The sequence below is a fragment of the Mus caroli genome, unplaced genomic scaffold, assembly GCF_978045245.1.
Source record: "Mus caroli unplaced genomic scaffold, Mus_caroli_1 scaffold_4, whole genome shotgun sequence".
NCBI lineage: Eukaryota > Metazoa > Chordata > Mammalia > Rodentia > Muridae > Mus > Mus caroli.
The window spans coordinates 76,924,090-76,942,716 of NW_028227259.1; the positions used below are offsets into that span (position 1 = coordinate 76,924,090).

General features: G+C 41.1%; 1 protein-coding gene across 1 annotated transcript in view; it reads right to left on the reverse strand.

Moving 5' to 3' along the window:
- Positions 1-18,627, reverse strand: part of Scfd2 (sec1 family domain containing 2) — a 323,120-nt gene that overhangs the window by 169,203 nt on the left and 135,290 nt on the right. The window contains exon 5 of the mRNA XM_021162778.2: positions 17,867-18,116. Coding sequence (XP_021018437.1) covers positions 17,867-18,116 — 250 coding nt within the window. The remainder of the gene's footprint in view (positions 1-17,866; positions 18,117-18,627) is intronic.

Below are 18,627 nucleotides of genomic sequence, written 5' to 3' on the forward strand. Positions count from 1 at the left end.
AGTGATTTTGAGTTTTATTAGTGATGCCTTTTTTAAAATTAAGCTACTTAAACTAAAACTGAAAATAAGAACCTGAAAATAAACAAAGGCCCCTAGGAGGAATGGCTACCTGAGGTGCCTTTAACATATCAAAGCAGATCCTGCCTTTAAGGCCAGGCTTCCTCTAAGCATCACAACTATTTGGTTACAAAGTCCTGCTCCTCTCAGCACTCCTCCCCCAGGCCTTCCTGTAAACCTTCCCACCCCAGGTTTGCTTTCCCTCCCCAGCTTCTCTTTGCCACATAAGTCAACCATGTTGCTATGTGCTCTCTCTTGGCTTCTGATACTCTTAGTCCTTGGCCCCATCCTTTGTCTATTTGTCCTTCCTTCTCTTCCTTCTCTCTCCTCTTCTCTCACTCTCCTCCCCTCTCTCTTCTCAGGGCCTGGTCTGTTCTGCCTGCCGGCAAGTTCAGTATGGACCCTTCCTGGTGCCCCCAGCTGTGCTCTCCCTCATATCTACAATAAGAACCTTCTCTTCTACCCAGGAGTGATCATCTCCTCATTTTCATTCAGGGTTAATTAAGGTGGAGTTTAATAAAACTATACTTTTATAATGAAAGAGAGACTATATAAACAAATAAAACATCAAGACAAGATAGCACTATAGTGGGAAAAGCTTAGATAGATTCCTTTTCCTTTAGAGCACATTGGGTTTCCATTTCAGCTGAGTTACACTCAGTGTATAGCAAACACACTTGAATCACTTACTGCACATCAGGTACTATGCCATGTGAGAGAAACATAAATATGAAGAAAGGCTGTTACCATCCAGGGATAAGCTCTCTGAAGGCACAGACCTTTCCTAGCTTGCCTACAGCATCTCTAGAACTAAATCTTGTCTAGCACATAGGAGTTAAGAGGCAGCTGATGATATGACAGTTCCCCGAAGTTCACAGTCTCCTGGGAACTAGAAGTTAATCATACCAGTCCTAATGATGAGTACATTTCACCACCTGTGCGGGTTAGTTGGTTTTGTTTTTCTTTTTCATTCTGACAGGAGCTAGGGTCATCAGTGAAGAGGAAACGTCAGTTAGAAAATGCCTCCACACAACTGGCTTGTAGACAAGCCTAAGAGGTCTTTTCCTTGACTAATGATCAGTGTGGGAGTACCCAGGCCACTGCAGGCGGTCAGCACTGCCTCTGAGTTCGTAGTCCTGAGTTGTACAAAAAGCCAGCTGAGGAAACCAATGAGATGAAAAAACCACTTTCCTCCTCAAATTGCTTTTGGTTGTGGGGGGAGGCTTATCACAATAATAGAAATCCTAACTAAGATCCTACTGTAAGTGGAATTTTCCCCTAATAAATATTGCAAGAAACCAATCACTGGATGAGGAGGCAGGACTTCCTGTTGGGGAGAGGAAGAGGGAAAGAAGGAGAAAGAGGGCTTTTGGACTGCCAGAGAAAGGGAAGCAGGTACAATGTAGGAAGCCAGAGGCTGTCGATTCAAGTGGCGGATCCTGGATCCACCACTAGAGGATTTCTTTTTTTTTTTTTTTTTTTTTTTTTTTCAGCTTCTTCTTTTCTTTTCTTTTTCTTTTTTTTTTTTTATTACATATTTTCCTCAATTACATTTCCAATGCTATCCCAAAAGTCCCCCATAGCGCCCCCCACTTCCCTACCCACCCATTCCCATTCTTTTGGCCCTGGCATTCCCCTATATTGGGGCATATAAAGTTTGCAAGTCCAATGGGCCTCTCTTTCCAGTGATGGCCGACTAGACCATCTTTCGATACATATGCAGCTAGAGACAAGAGCTCCGGGGTTCTGGTTAGTACATCATGTTGTTCCAACAATAGGGTTGCAGATCCCTTTAGCTCCTTGGGTACTTTCTCTAGCTTCTCCATTGGGAGCCCTGTGATACATCCAATAGCTGACTGTGAACATCCATTCCTGTGTTTGCTAGGCCCCGGCATCGTCTCACAAGAGACAGCTATATCAGGGTCCTTTCAGCAAAATCTTGCTAGTGTATGCAATGGTGTCAGCGTTTAGAAGCTGCTTATGGGATGGATCCCTGGATACGGCAGTCTCTAAATGGTCCATCCTTTCATCACAGCTACGAACTTTGTCTCTGTAACTCCTTCCCTGGGTGTTTTGTTCCCAATTCTAAGAAGGGGCACAGTGTCCACACTTTGGTCTTCATTCTTCTTGAGTTTCATGCGTTTAGCAAATTGTATCTCATATCTTGGGTATCCTAAGTTTTGGGCTAATATCCACTTATCAGTGAATACATATTGTGTGAGTTCTTTTGTGATTGTGTTACTTCACTCAAGATGATGCCCTCCAGGTCCATCCATTTGGCTAGGAATTTCATAAATTCATTCTTTTTAATAGCTGAGTAGTACTCCATTGTGTAAATGTACCATAATTTCTGTATCCATTCCTCTGTTGAGGGACATCTGGGTTCTTTCCAGCTTCTGGCTATTATAAATAGGGCTGCTATGAACATAGTGGAGCATGTGTCCTTTTTACCGGTTGGGACATCTTCTGGATATATGCCCAGGAGAGGTATTGCTGGATCCTCCGGTAGTACTATGTCCAATTTTCTGAGGAACCGCCAGACTGATTTCCAGAGTGGTTGTACAAGCTTGCAATCCCACCAACAATGGAGGAGTGTTCCTCTTTCTCCACATCCTTGCCAGCATCTGCTGTCACCTGAATTTTTGATCTTAGCCATTCTGACTGGTGTGAGGTGGAATCTCAGGGTTGTTTTGATTTGCATTTCCCTGATGATTAAGGATGTTGAACATTTTTTCAGGTGCTTCTCTGCCATTCGGTATTCCTCAGGTGAGAATTCTTTGTTCAGTTCTGAGCCCCATTTTTTAATGGGGTTATTTGACTTTCTGGAGTCCACCTTCTTGAGTTCTTTATATATATTGGATATTAGTCCCTTATCTGATTTAGGATAGGTGAAGATCCTTTCCCAATCTGTTGGTGGTTTTTTTGTCTTATTGATGGTGTCTTTAGCCTTGCAGAAGCTTTGCAGTTTCATGAGGTCCCACTTGTCAATTCTCCATCTTACAGCACAAGCCATTACTGTTCTATTCAGGAATTTTTCCCCTGTGCCCATATCTTCAAGGCTTTTCCCCACTTTCTCCTCTATAAGTTTCAGTGTCTCTGGTTTTATGTGAAGTTCCTTGATCCACTTAGACTTGACCTTAGTACAAGGAGATAGGAATGGATCGATTCGCATTCTTCTACATGTTAACAACCAGTTGTGCCAGCACCATTTGTTGAAAATGCTGTCTTTCTTCCACTGGATGTTTTTAGCTCCCTTGTCGAAGATCAAGTGACCGTACGTGTGTGGGTTCATTTCTGGGTCTTCAATTCTATTCCATTGGTCTATTTGTCTGTCACTATACCAGTACCATGCAGTTTTTATCACAATTGCTCTGTAGTAGAGCTTTAGGTCAGGTATGGTGGTTCCACCAGAGGTTCTTTTATCCTTGAGAAGAGTTTTTGCTATCCTAGGTTTTTTGTTATTCCAGATGAATTTGCAGATTGCACTTTCTAATTCGTTGAAGAATTGATTTGGAATTTTGATGGGGATTGCATTGAATCTGTAGATTGCTTTTGGCAAGATAGCCATTTTTACAATGTTGATCCTGCCAATCCATGAGCATGGGAGATCTTTCCATCTTCTGAGATCTTCTATAATTTCTTTCTTCAGAGACTTGAAGTTTTTATTATACAGATCTTTCACTTCCTTAGTTAGAGTCACGCCAAGATATTTTATATTATTTGTGACTATTGAGAAGGGTGTTGTTTCCCTAATTTCTTTCTCAGCCTGTTTATTCTTTGTGTAGAGAAAGGCCATTGATTTGTTTGAGTTAATTTTATATCCAGCTACTTCACCGAAGCTGTTTATCAGGCTTAGGAGTTCTTTGGTGGAATTTTTAGGGTCACTTAGATATACTATCATATCATCTGCAAAAAGTGATATCTAACATAGTTTATAAAATTAGGATGCTAGATTCTGCACCCAGCTATTGTGTCATCTGTGATTCTAAACTAAGATTCTGTGGTGTCTTCCTTCACGCACTGACTCAAAACTGGGTTCCAGAGAGAAAGGTAATGGCGGCAGAGCATGAGTGTGCAAGAGTGCACCCCAGCCAGCCACAGGGATTCGGAAGCGCAGGGCTGGCATGGCAGCAGTGGGAACTTAGTGAGCCAGGTGGAGAGAGTGGCTTTGGAGAGGCAGGGCCAGCCTGGGTGAGACAGGCCCTGGCTAAAAGGAATAATGTGGTCTTTGTCTGTCTGCTGGCTTGAAAACAGACCGAGGCCACAGGCCAGTACCTAGCCGGTGCTAACATAGATTTGTGGGTTTTTTGTTTTGTTTTGTTTTGTTTTGTTTTGTTTTGTTTTGTTTTAATATTTCATGCTACATATAAGTAGTTATTGACTAGATCAAGAGGCTACAGTGATCAATACAATTTGAAGTGAAATATTGCTATCAGGGAAAAGGTGCTTACAAAGAGCTTTGGGAACATAGATCAGACTATTCTTGCGGGTTCCATGTAGAACAAGGCACACTAAGAGCTCCAGCAGACAGCAGTATGCTAATGGCCATGATCAGGTGGAACATGCTCCTCCCACCACTCACTGACGATAGGGCATCCTCACATACATGACCAACGATGTAACTGAGAGCTCAGAGCTAGCCACAACAGGCCGACTGGAGACGGATAGACTCAATTGGGCCACCAGCAGAGTTCCTCCCTGATACTCTCTTCTACCTTTAAACCCCACGTTGCATTTCTTCTTGGAAAACTAGTGTTTTAGTGGTACCCATGATGGAAGGGGTACAAAGACATGATGGATAGCATGCCTAACTCTTGAGTGAAGTGACTGTTTCATGGGAGGCATCCAGTATGAGTCCTGGGGAAACTGAGAAGGGTCCAATCTGACTTAAATGTTTGCCTTACATCGCCATGCACATCTCCAGTCAAGACTGAGAAGGGGCAGGTATAAGAAATCCAGCACAAAAAACAAGCCCTAAGGTTGGATGGTTATGAAAACGTCCCAGATTCCTCAAGGTGAGCATGCATGGTTCAGTTGCAGGACTGCCCATGTTTGGAAAAGTCAAGGTTATGAAGCATGCCTTCTTATTAGAACCTGTGGAGACACAGTAATCTTCTGGGAAAGTATACACTGTAATAGTCCAGTCACACAGAGGAAATCCAGAACCCTGCACTGCTGAGCAGTGACCTCCAACTGCATTCCCCAGCCAGCCTCTTCCTAGAAAGAGCTGGAGAAGCCAGTGTCTTTTTCCTTCAGCAGTCATGGGTAAGAGAGCACTGGATTGTTAAAGAAGATGAATGACAGCAGGAAGAAATCACTGCCCCTCAAGCAGCCTCTTTTCATAAGTTGATGACAAGAAGAAATTAGCAATTCTTAAAGCAATACGTGCATTTAAAGAAAAGAGAACTGAAATACATATACTTTTATTTACATTTCTTTTGTTTGCCAACTATACCCCAATAAAGCTAGGGAAAAGAGAAACAAAACCAATTCTCAAAAATGAGCTTAGTGACTGCATGTCTATAACTGCAGGCAGACATCAGTACTGTAATCACTACTTCACTAGAGCATAAGCTGTCATTTGATGGGAGACACCCACATACTACATCTTGTTGATGTCATGATTCGGGCACTCCTAGTTCAGAAAACTAACACAAAAAGGTTGCATAAGTCGCTCAGGACTACTGACAGCATAACCAGTATGCAAAGCCACACCAGGTGATTTGGGCATTCACTCCTAAGACAGAGTGGTAAAAGGATGGCTAACTTGTACTTTGTCTGGAAGGGCAGAGCCTGGTGTTAACAAAATTGGTGCTCCTTGTTAATTTAGACATAGCCTACATGGGAGAAAGAGTGCTAGGTTAGAGATAGTCTGGCTTGACTGAACTCAAGAGGACATTTTCTGGAATGAAAAGAAAGTGTGTTGAAATTCATAAGGTCATCAAAGTTCAGTACTCTCAAAATAGCTTGACAAGACAGTAGCCAAGGTAACCTTTAACAAAAAAAATAGAAGCCTAGGTTTTCTGCAAATAGAAAATTGCTGGTCTCCATCCAAAATCTGCAGGCATTTAAGGATGTAATTAATATTCCTAAGCTATCTCTTCATGTCCTCTTCCAACCAAGCCAAAGACCCCAGGTCCCCTAGCTCTCAGGATCCCAGGGGCAGAATCACAGTTAACAAGTGGCTCATGTGCTGCATTCTATGTGTGATGCATTTTTGGATCTCTGAGGACACTTGTGCCTGTGGAGGTTTCGAGTGCCTTCTCAAGTTTGCCATGATGTGACAGACCGAGGGAGCCATTTCCGAATAGATTCCCAATGGCTTGTTCCTGCCACTGCCGGGGAGGTAATCATGAGCACGGCAGTGACAGTGCAGAGTACAGCACACACCATGGCATTGGTGGCTGTAGGTAATATTACACAATGAAGCAAGGGACAGATTTGGAGGACTATAGGTCCCTAAGGAGCAGCCTCCACTCAGTCCCAACAGTTCCTTGAATGAATTCTTTATATTTTTTTCAAAGAGAAAACTAAAACCAACCAATCTAGTTAGCTAGTTATTCAGATGAAGACTGTTTTTCAAGTTGGTTTTGGATCCAAAGTTCTCACAAACACTAAGTAGAGCAAACTAAATAGGGACTGTCTTTTGCAGGCAGCCAGGAGGAGGCTCTGATGACACATTGAGCAGAGCTTGAACTAGAAGACCTCAAAGCCCCTACCCACTCCCCAGTTACACACTCCCTCAAACACCCACTCCAACAAGGAGCCAAACCTATTCAAACCACCGCAGACAGCAAGGCAAGAAAGATGAGAAAAAATCAGACCTGAGGGAAGCCACAGCTAACTGAACCCAAAGTCCCCAGAATCTAAACAGTTTGGTTGTGTGAAAACAGTAAAATGCAAAGCAGGATTTGCACTTACAGTTGCTATTATCTGTTCTCACTGCACAGAATGTTGTCCTAACAATATTTCTCACCAATGATATGTCACGACTCCTGTTCCCTCTGATTCTCTAACTATTCTTTGGACTCCATCCTGTCATCCAAATCAGAGACTCCTGAACTTGCCCCACATTTGTCCTTTTGCAAAGTTACAGGAAACTTTGAGACAGAATCACAGCTTCCTTCTTTGTTAGTTTTTCATCATTCAGTTAACATGAACAAGAGCCTATTATGTGCCTGCAGATAAGATTTGCACTTGAGGTACAGGGATTTGCAGAACCCACAGTTTATGGCCTAGAAGTGAATGCCAGATACTACTGAAATTATTACACAGCTATATAATAAACTATGCTTGCATTAAAACCCACAGTCAGATGGGGTGCACTGAGGTAATCTGGAGGATTGAGGAAGGTGGACCTCAGGCTCTGTGGCTTGGAATGAGCTCTAAAGGGGTTAACTGTACTGCCCTGGGAAAGTAGTTAGAGAGCCTCTGGTATAAAGGGAGTATAACACATTTAAGTAAGCACATGGCCTGTGGTAGAAACACAGAGAATGAAAGAAGAAAAGGGCCCCAGAGGGAGGTGATCATGGAAAATGATACTGCACAGCTCTGCAAGGCCCAGGACCAAGGGGTGTGCCATGGAGTCCAGACATAGAGGGAGCCATGGGTGTGGCACACTAGTTAGAAACTGTTTGAGGCTCCTCCCTACCCTGGAGAATAACGACCCAAATTTTTTTTTCAGTCCTTTTGCTGTTCTATTATTTTAGGAAAAATGTTGATTTTTTTCCACTGTCAAATAGAAAAACAAGAGTCAACCAAAACCCCCAAATATGGTGCTGGGTATATAACTCAGTAGAGGAATGTTGACTAGCACAATCAAGGTCCTAAGCTTGGTGCCCACCCTGGGTGAGGGTAGGGAAGCCTATACAGATACTTTCATTCTCAGAAATATTTTCCTGATTTTTTTCACATGTTAAATCTGTGAAAAAATAATTTGGGCATGATTTGGCTCAAGCAAGAACTGACAAGATAATAACAATAAGGATAGCTAAGAGTGGGCTAGTGCTAGTTCCGTTGCATGTGCACCACCCAAAAACCTGGGACACACACAGCCCCAGATGGCTTTTGTTCTGCTGGAGGCTGAGGATGGCTGTCCAGACTCCTAACAGCTCCCATACCTCCAGCCTGGCACCTGGCAATCCCACCCCTCTGAAATGCTATAACCACCCCTAGTCAAAAGCCATTACAAATGCCTGTTTCTAACGAAGCCTGTGCTTGGCAAGGATGATGTCATTCTTGTCTGGATTCCTGTTCCCTAGGAGAACAACTTGAAATAATCAAGAGGCGTGTGCTAACTCCCCAAGCCCCCAGTTACAGAGATGCTCTGTGTCTGCTTTCTGAGTTCTCTCTGAGAGGCGTGAGATGAGTAACAAGAAAAGTTAAAAAGGTGCTGGCAGGACAGAAATTAATTCTAAAAATTATTAAAAATACAATTACACACTATATGGAGACCAGTTTCTGGGAACACGATGTAAAGCACTCTGCATTTATTAATTATGAACAAGCATGCTACTTCACTTCTGACAAACCAAGGAGGGGATGGAACCAGCAGCTGTAACTGTAGTTAGTCCAGTGTTTGGTTTCCACACTCATAAAAACGAGATGCATTCCCAGCCAAAAAAGTATCCAAACACATTTAATGGGGAAGGACTCTCAAATCCTACACCGCTATATGAAAAGAGTTGTTCAGATTAAACTATTTGTCTTTACCAGCACGACACAGGTAAAAAATGAAGTGTCCACTCATTTCAGTGAATGGTTTGGATAAAACCTCAGCTTCTAAAACCTAACACACAAACTCTTGTTGCATTAGAAAATGTAAATTGCTAATGAGCACTGCTCCATATCAGTTTCCTGTTCCAGTTGGCTCTCTGTCAGCTTGGCAACAAATCAAGAGCCTGAAGAAGAGGTGCAGCCATGTGTTTTGCTTTAAAAATAAAAGGAATAAAAAACGGGGAGGGGGCTTCATTTTATACATGAAAATCACCACCCCACTTGGGACCAATTCAGTCCAGGTGCCAAGGACAAAATAAACAGGCAACACACGTAGACAGACAAAGTCAGCCTCTATAAAAATTATATTTCTGCTTACATTTATAGTTATGTTTCAAAACACAGTATCACTGTGCTTACACACACACACACACGCCCTTTTTGGTGTCCAACATGTTAGTCTTTCATTTTCCCATCATCAAATGAGTCTCAGCATAGAGTGTGTTATATCCCTTTCTTATCCACCCACCCACCCATCGATCCATCCATCTATCTTGGCATATCTATCTATCTATCTATCTATCAATCATCTGTCCACCTAGCTTATTAAACAGCATCAAAGCAGGTATTGATTGAAATAATTCCTAAAACTAATGCCAAGCATGGTGGCACAGGCTCCTGATCCCAGCACTCAGCAGGCTGAGACAGGAAAAACATGAGTTTAAGGCTAGCCTGGGCTACATAGTGAGTTCCCTCTTTGCCACAATTTTAGGCTAAAATGTTTTTACCCCAATGTTTTTCTTCACTATCAGGATCCTAATAATCTCTTTAGGGGGCTAGAGGGTCCTCCTTACTCACTAATCAAGAGCAGCTTTTCTCTGAAGGAGTATTGCCTCCTAGAACTGAGGACATAAATATTAAGGCACTAATATTTTCAAGATCTTCCTTCACAACATCACTCAAGATTACTTTTGGGCTGGTGAGATGGCTCAGTGGGTAAGAGCACCCGACTGCTCTTCCGAAGGTCCAGAGTTCAAATCCCAGCAACCACATGGTGGCTCACAACCATCCGTAACGAGATCTGGTGCCCTCTTCTGGAGTGTCTGAAGACAGCTACAGTGTACTTACATATAATAAATAAATAAATCTAAAAAAAAAAAAAAAAAAAAAGATTACTTTTAATACACTTATGATGCTATACACCTGTGATTTTATTCTAGGCACTATGACTACAATAGGCCAACTCCAAAGTATGTAAAACCAAATCTTGCCTAACACTGTCACTAGGGATTTATCAGATATCTATTTACTGATTGATTTTGTACTAATGCTTATCAAAATGTTAGGATATTTTCTCTAGACAGTAAGTTTACAAGTAATTTTAAGTTCTATTGTGATTATTAGGGAGCAAAATTAATATCACTTTTGTATTCAAGAAAAGTCCAATTATAAATCATATTAAGAAAATGTAAGTATTTTATTTTATCCAAATGACAATCCTTGCCCTCCAAAAGCTTATATTCAAAGAATTATAAATAATATAAAACCATCACAATTATTATAGCTAATTGATTGTGGAGGGGCAATTATAAGGAGAAATAGCTTTAGTCTTTTGTCCCTCCTCTTGTTCCTTCTTCTCCTTCTCTTTTTCCTCTTCCTCCTCTTTTTTTCTGTTTGAAATAGAGACTCATTCCATAGCCTAGGCCTGGAACTCACTATGTAGCCCAGGCTAGCCTTATACTCATGATTTTCCTGTCTCGGCCCACTGAGTGCTGGAATCAGGATCCTGTGCCACTATGCCTGGAATTAGTTTTAGAAATAATTTCAATCAATACCTGCTTTGATGCTATTTTATGACATTAAAGCAGTCTTTCTCATGACCCCTTTGAAGTTCACACATCAGATAAGCTGCATATCCGATATTTATATTACCATTCATAACAGCAGCAAAATAAGTTATAAAGTAGCAACAAAATAATTTTATGGCTTGGGTCACCACAACATGAGGAACTGTATTAAAGGGTCTCAGCATTAGGAAGGCTGAGAACCACTGCATTGGAGGAATTCAGGTTGTATTCAATGGGCATGTTGAGGAAGCAGGTTTCCTCCCCATTGTGCTACTTCTGGCCACACCTGGATACAACCAGAGCATTGTTTTTAAAACAACTATCCTTTTATGTCACACATTGTTTTCTTTATTGGGAAATTTATACTGTGTCTATTGCTAATAAAACCTAGTTTAAAAATCCTCTTACTTGTCAAAACATATATATAATTATAGTCATTTGCTAGCTAACAATGGGTGTGTGTTCTGAGAAACACATCATCAAGTGATTACAGTGTAATGTGAACACCAGAGTTGATTACACTAATCTAGATGGCATACATTAATCAGTCTATATGGCCTCTTGCTGCAATCAAGAAACATAGTGAACATGTAGACCTTTGTGGGCCCACTGCCTCATAGCTGTCCATGGTGAACTGAAATGTCATATCTTAGTGTATGACACACTACAGGTTGTAATGTGTGCAGATATAAACATTAGTGACATAGACAAGATGCTCCATACATTTATACACATTTAAGTATCAGCATAAGAAGATCTGTGCTAGTGTTATAATTAATAATGGACGCGTTATAGGATGTGTCAGGGAAAAGTGAAGCACTTGCAAAGGTAATGTGTGGGGATCCCTTGCATCAGTGAGGCTGCGTTGCCTCAATAGGCAGCTCCGAGTTCTTTCTGCACAGCTTGTGATGTATTCTAAATATGTAGTAAACATTTTAAACTTCACTTGATATGGCTATTTAGTAATATGTGCTTGTGGTTAACTGTTTTAATATGTTGGATAGTAAAACCAAATGTAACAGTTCCAACATTTCTCGGGGGAGTGATCTGGGGGCAGACATATGTTCTTCATCAGAATTTGCAGCAGAAATCTTAGAAATCAAGGGAAGTAAAGACCAAGGTAGAGCAGTGGGGTTACAAAGCGCTGAAGAAAACAGCTCGATACAGCTCCCTGCAACATTCTGCTGGCTTGCCACAAGAAGTCTGACACACAAAAAAGAAAAGCACAGTCCTTATCAGAAATGTCTGATACCTGCATGTTGGAATACACGAGATTCCACAGTTTAGAACCAATAGATAAGATTAACCCTTGCACAGATTTTTCTATTAATCCTGGTGAGTTCCTTCGAGTGTTGACTCTGTGGTCCTGGCTTGGTACACTGTCATCTACTCTAATGAGCTAACATTCTTACTTAAGTATGGGTGATGCACTGGATGATGCTGGACTTACAGAATCAATCTTAGGGTTACCATAGCAACCCTTTGTTATTACCAAGCCAGAAAGAAATGCTCAAGGGGAAGATTGTTTAAGTCTTACAGTGTTTTTTAAAACTGGAGTAGTATCCATAGGGACAGAAATATACAGAAATGCATCATCTAAAATTTAATGTATTACTAAGAGAAAACTATGAGATGAAGAAAGGATACAGATGTGATAGTAAAAGAAATCTCAAAGGAGAAACTCATATTCCCTCTTCTTTTATTTTTCGTTTTTATTTTTCTTGGTTTGAAAATGCTTCAGGTTTTGTAAGAATATTCTTCCACAAACCTGAGGAAAAGGTTTAAAAAAATCACAGTAGACCTAAAAATACTGATGTGTTCATATGCAAGGAGTAGCACTATTTCTAGATGATTCCTGAAGTGCTCTATCTGGTGAGCCTGAGCTGCAAGTTCTGTGTTTCTGCAGGGACCCACTGACAAGACTCCCAAAGCATAGTGATAGACACTGCGCCTTCTGAACCCTGGGCACAAAAAGCTAGGCAACCCCCAAGCCTCCCAAGAGTGTGTGCGGATGGACTGGTGAAAGCAACTCTCTTAGTTACGTTTCCATTGCTGTGGTAGACCACCAAAGTATTTATAGAAGAGAGAGTTTGTTTGGATTTAAAGTTCCAGAGGTATAAAAGTCTATTATCATTAGCTGGAAGCCAGGGCAGAAGGTAGGCATGACAGATAGGACAGAATGCTGAGCACGCCCATAAGGTTTTGAAACCTCAAAGGCCATCCCTAGCCATAAACTTCCTCCAGCAAGGCCACACCTTTACAAACTCCCCAGACAACTGGGGACTACCAGCTGGGGACTAAGGGTTCCAAGACATACGCCTAGGGAGGACGCTCACATTCTCACCTCCACAGCAATTGCTGCTGACACTGAAAACACAGTGAAACCTGAAGCTCTATTGGTTTTGTTTTAGATATAATTTGTCTTCTGTCCCAAAACATGTTTCAAAAACTGGTAGTGTGTTTGTGAATAAATTAACAAAGAGAAGTTAGCATTGTGGGTGTACTTCACTGGAGCTGAAATGCCTAGGGTATGTTTATTAGACATGCAAGTTTACAGACTCTTCCCTATGTATCCTTTGCTATCCCAGAGAGATATACCTGAGCCTATATAACATTATAATTGTACTACCTAGGATTATCAGGCCTCATACTGCTGGTATCATTGTCTGGTATCATGCCCGAGTTCCATCCATAAGGAATCCTATTTGGTCAGACTCAAATCAGCAATGGAATTCATTATTCATACACAGTGATGATGACACATTTTCTATTAGGCTCTACGTCAGGCACTTTAACCATTTCAGTGCATGGGTTCTGATTACTTACGAAGAGACTGAGAATCTGTAAGGTTAAATTATTCACTTTAGGCCCACAAGTATTAAGAATCAGAACGCAAGCATCCTTGTACCAAGTTCTGTGTTCGGAGCCTCAACATAGCCTTAATGCTTCTGCTGCCCTAGGACTTCTATGCTTAGAGAACTTAGAATAATGCTAAATAATGTGCTCAATCAATGTTATAAATTAAAATAGGATATGAGCCCAATCCTGCCAGCACATGACAATATATATTATTTTAGATTTGCAATAAAAAACAATTTGAATATCCTAAGAATAAAGCAGGGTCATTAAGGTTATTACTTTACCTTAAAGTACATCATCTTGCTTTAGAATTTCCTGCCAGGCCTGTCTACAGTGATAGCTGTGGCAAATGCAAGTTTCTACCCACTGTCCATCCCCACATTTCTTCTAAGGGAAAACTTCGATGTTTTTGGTTGAAGAAGCTTTTAAGAAAACTGTTTCCCTGATAGAAGTGATGGCGGAGACAGAGACTCGCCCACTACATGCCCTTTCCTGTCTTCCCTCCCTTGTCCTCTAAACCTTAGACAGCCTGTCTCTGGGGATGCTCCTATCTCAAGACTACAATGATCCAACTGCAGCTTCAGGACACTCAAGGAGGACACCCGTAATCTCAGAGAAAAGAAAACCTGCCTTTGTTAAATTCTCCCAGTGCAGCAAACTGAGGCAATGACGCCAACCATAATCTCATATTATCACAAGGGAGTGAAATGCGTTTAACTGTACATTACTGTTTCGACAGCTTCACTGTGCCTGAAGCTTGAACCACAGAACTTTGACATGCTCTGAATTATGCATTCTCGAACTTTGCAGTAAACTGAACTAAACAGACCTTATGACCTTGCATTTAAGGCACCATAAATACCCAGGGGAAAGAACTGGATGAGCAGTAATGAAAACTGCCTAATCATGGAGTTTATTCAAATTAGTTTTATGTATTAAAATCCAATATGTTAATTTGCAGGAAAATAAGTGAAAGTATGACATTCATATGAGTATGACATATGAGTATGAAATGACTATCATAAAGAATGTCATTTCACGCTCAGCAAATTCCCAGGTGAGCAACAAAGGCAGTGCTGTTTAGTGTCAAGGCCCAAGGACAGGGAGCCCCCAGCTCACTCACACCCCACACTGCAAGGACACGGCAGGGCCGGAGCTTGTAAACCATCGGTTTCTGCACTTAAACCCCCTGCTTTCTCCAGGACAGCTCTCTGTAGGATGGCATCCCAAGCATCAGCTCAAGAGCTGCATTAGGTTTCATCCTCTGAAGACGGTTCAAATGGCTTTCCTTTATTTTTCTTGTGGCTGGCAGGCAAACACTGAAGGAGACAGAAACTCAGACTCTCTTTGAACTTAGCAGGACGGAGGAAGCATAACACCACCAGCATGAGCAGGCCGGGCCGAGCCAGTTTTTAACTCACAGCTCCCAACCCCCAACACTCAAAAGCCAATTCGAGTTATTATGCACAGATAGAAAGGATCTGCCCGTCTCTCTGGAGCCGTCCCGGGGACGTATCTATTAAACGGAGAGCAGATTAAGAAGAAAATAGTGTGCTGCCACTGACCAATACGTTCAGCTTTTGTTTTGTTTTATCAATCACAGGTTCTTATTATCTTTCCTATACAAAGGAATAGAGGTACATAAAAGAAACTGTCACAAAAAAAGTACATAATGAATAGATTAAAAAATATACATATTATAAACATGGCCAATTACTGTCAAGAGATATTAATGAAATAAAGAGAATTAAAGTTCGTTACTCTTGCTTCCAAAAGACAGGAAACCAGTAGACTTCTATGGCTATAATAGTATTTTAATTTATTACCATGCAGAGAAAAGAGGATGCACTTGGAAAATAGGAGGGTATGGCAAACATGCTACAACATGGTGATATAAGGAGATAAAAGCAAGGGCACTGGCTAAATACTAAGCACAAGATGAATTTTTTCTCCAGATACGGAGTGATGGAATGGCTCGGCACACACGGCATGAAGACTGTGGGCGAGCAAGTCTAAGCTACAGCAGGCAGCAGGTACGTTGCCTGAAGCAGGTTTTGCATCTCACGTCTAAAGACATGGGCTTCATATCCATAGAACCTAGAGTCAGTGCTAGTTCTGCCAATTAGCAATTGAGAGAAGGCAGCTTGGTGAAGTCCTTAACAGAGAAGTGGGGACAGTCACTTTGTTACCCTGACAATAGATATGACGGTAAAGCAGTTGATGCAAATTTCTTGTCAGTTACTTATTTTCAAAGTTATTTTAAAAAATATTTGAATAACCATAGAATATGCACCAGGAATCAAATAAATTCTGCTGGCAAAAAAAAAAAAAAAAGCTAAGACTATCTATTGGAGTAACATAAACACAGAATGAAGAACAGACTTTCCCTGTGAAAGCCAGTGGCCTTGTTACAAGACACTAAGTATATTTGAAAACTAATTCATTCTGTAGATACAGGCTGAAGTAGCGCCTCCTTACAGAGGCAAATCACCACTACCCAAACACTATGTGATTAAGTTTTCACCCTGATATATAAATGACACATTTTCCTTAGCTGCATCTGAAAATATAAACCCTTCTTTTAGGGAATTTGAGTTTTTAACATAGTTAATAAAGATATGTCCATACTAATCAACTACAAATCTATCTTGAAGACTATAATATAGTCCTCTGAATGGCTACGGAAACTGAGAGGGAGAGAGGGAGAAGAAAAGAGAAGCGGGGAGAGAGAGAAAATCTGTGTGTTACTTGTACTGTGTTTGTGTGTAATTGTGTGTTTATGCTTTTCAGTGATGAGTTGACATATGCCAAAGTAACACCCTCAGTGCCACTTCTACTAAATAATCAATACTGGTTAAAGGTTAATGTTGGTAAAAAAAAAAAAAAGTTTGGGCAAAACATAGAAATTCCACAATTTTTTATGTTTTGATTTTTAAATTTTGAGCTAACAACTTTTTTCTATACCAACATGATTTCACAGAAGTGTTTTCAAAGCACAAAAAGGCAATATCCTGAGCAAGTGCAAAGAAACTAATAAAAAAGGAAGTGCGGGTGAATGAGCACCTTGAGAGTGCAAGACAGGATTCCTAGAGTATTACTTCAGTTCCAGCAATAGGCTCTCACCATCCAGATGTTATAAAGCCTACCCTAACACCCATAACCAAACACACACACTAGCCTTGCTGTCTGTCTGGGGAACTGCTCATTTAAACATAATTTCCAATGAAGCTCTCCTAGCATCCAATTTTACTTTAAATCAAAGCTCTGTTCTAAGCATTGTATAAACCGTATTAAACCATTCTAAGTCAATATTTATTTCCAGCGAAATAAACACACGTAATGGCATATAGTGCTGTACTTAACAAAATGGCAAAAGATTCCACAAGTTTTACTTAAGTGGATTATAAGCTGGCAAACAGGTTGCATGCTAGGCAAGGAGACGCTTCCTGTCTGTGGAGACTGAATGAGGTCTCTATCTCATCAGGGTTTAGTCTCCACAACCGCTACAGGAAAGGTCAGAAGGAGGCACAAAATAAAGCTCACATGCATGGGACACTAAGATCTCCAACACCATGGCCTGGATCAGAGAAGTCCCCATACTCCCTACGAGAGCCACAGGGGTCAAGAGGATGTATATCCTGCCTCACTTAAGCTTACCTGACCAGGGATGTCTACATACACCTTACACCTAAACATGCTTTCTCTCTCTCTCTCTCTCTCTCTCTCTCTCTCTCTCTCTCTCTCTCTCTCTCTCCCTCTCCCTCTCCCTCTCCCTCTCCCTCTCCCTCTCCCTCTCCCTCTCTCTCTCTCACACAAACACACACACACACACACATGAATGAATGAAAATAAACTTGGACTGCTTTAAAAGTGCTTGTGCTTTATGTGTAGGCTTCAATAACTTCTAGCCATGACTTAGAGCAATTAGCTTCACACAAATGTAAATTATTGACAATGAGTTAACAGACTACATGCGGATCCTTTCATGAGGGAGAGAACACAGCTCTTACTGGAGGTGAATCATTACAGTTTCAGACAGTTGTAGATTCCCCCAAACTAGCACAGCCTACTCTACTGGGATGCTACAATGTCATTTTGGATAGTACTAATTAAGTATAATTCAAATGAAGAATAACAGTCTCGAAATATTAAATTCCTAAAAAATGACCAGTTCTAATCTTGTGACATTGTGTTAAGACATTACAAGATAATTTTTTCTCTGAATATTTTGCTATTTGACCAAGGCTTTGACACCAGCTATGAATCTGATAAGCACTTAGCAGACCATCCATTACAGCTTCTAGAAAAGGAACCTATGGGAAAGGCAGGCAGGTCCTGCAGGTGGCTGACAGAGCCCCATGTATCTGCAGGGTTTGTTCCACACTCACCTGTGATTTTCTGCAGCAAAGGGGACAACTCAGACTCCTCAGAGAGGACATGGGCCAATGCTTTCTTCACCTTTTCTTCCACTTCTCCCAGGTCTCTGTCCAGAGTGACGTCACCAGGGACAGAGTAAATGTATATAAGCAGGATCAGCAGTTCCTCAGGGTTGAGGTCGTCACTGGTTCTCTGGCTTGAGGACTTAATCATCGGCAGCAGCTGGTTTAGCACACCAGCCATGGTTGAATCCCCAAGGCTCTGAAATGGAAGCAAGGATAGGAAGATCTGTCAGCCCACAAGGTCATAGCTTGGGATGGACACTAGTGCCAAGGTGGCTTGCAAAATCTTTATGGACTTGCTGGCCACACTCTTTGACTTCCGTGTTTATCAATCCTGGACAGGATGCTGTAAGAAGTCTGGCATTAGACCTTTGCTTCTGAAAAACCCATTTTATAAAATGGCAGGTAAGGCTTCAAGACCTTTGATAAAGATCTTATTGTGATTTGAACAAACAAGATTGTAATTTTTTATTTTAATAAAATGCAAGGGGTTCAACAGCTGGGCTGTAGCACAGAGGCAGAATGCTGACCTAGCACAGGCAAGCCCCCTCTTAGTTACAGAACTTTTCCAGTTCTGTAAAAAAAAAATTGTAAGCACCTTGAAAACTTGAAATCTTAAACAAAAAAGTAAAATAATACCATTTAAAAGAAAACAAAACGGGCAAATTATCTATTCAAACGAATGCTTATGTTCTTTTAACAGAATCTCT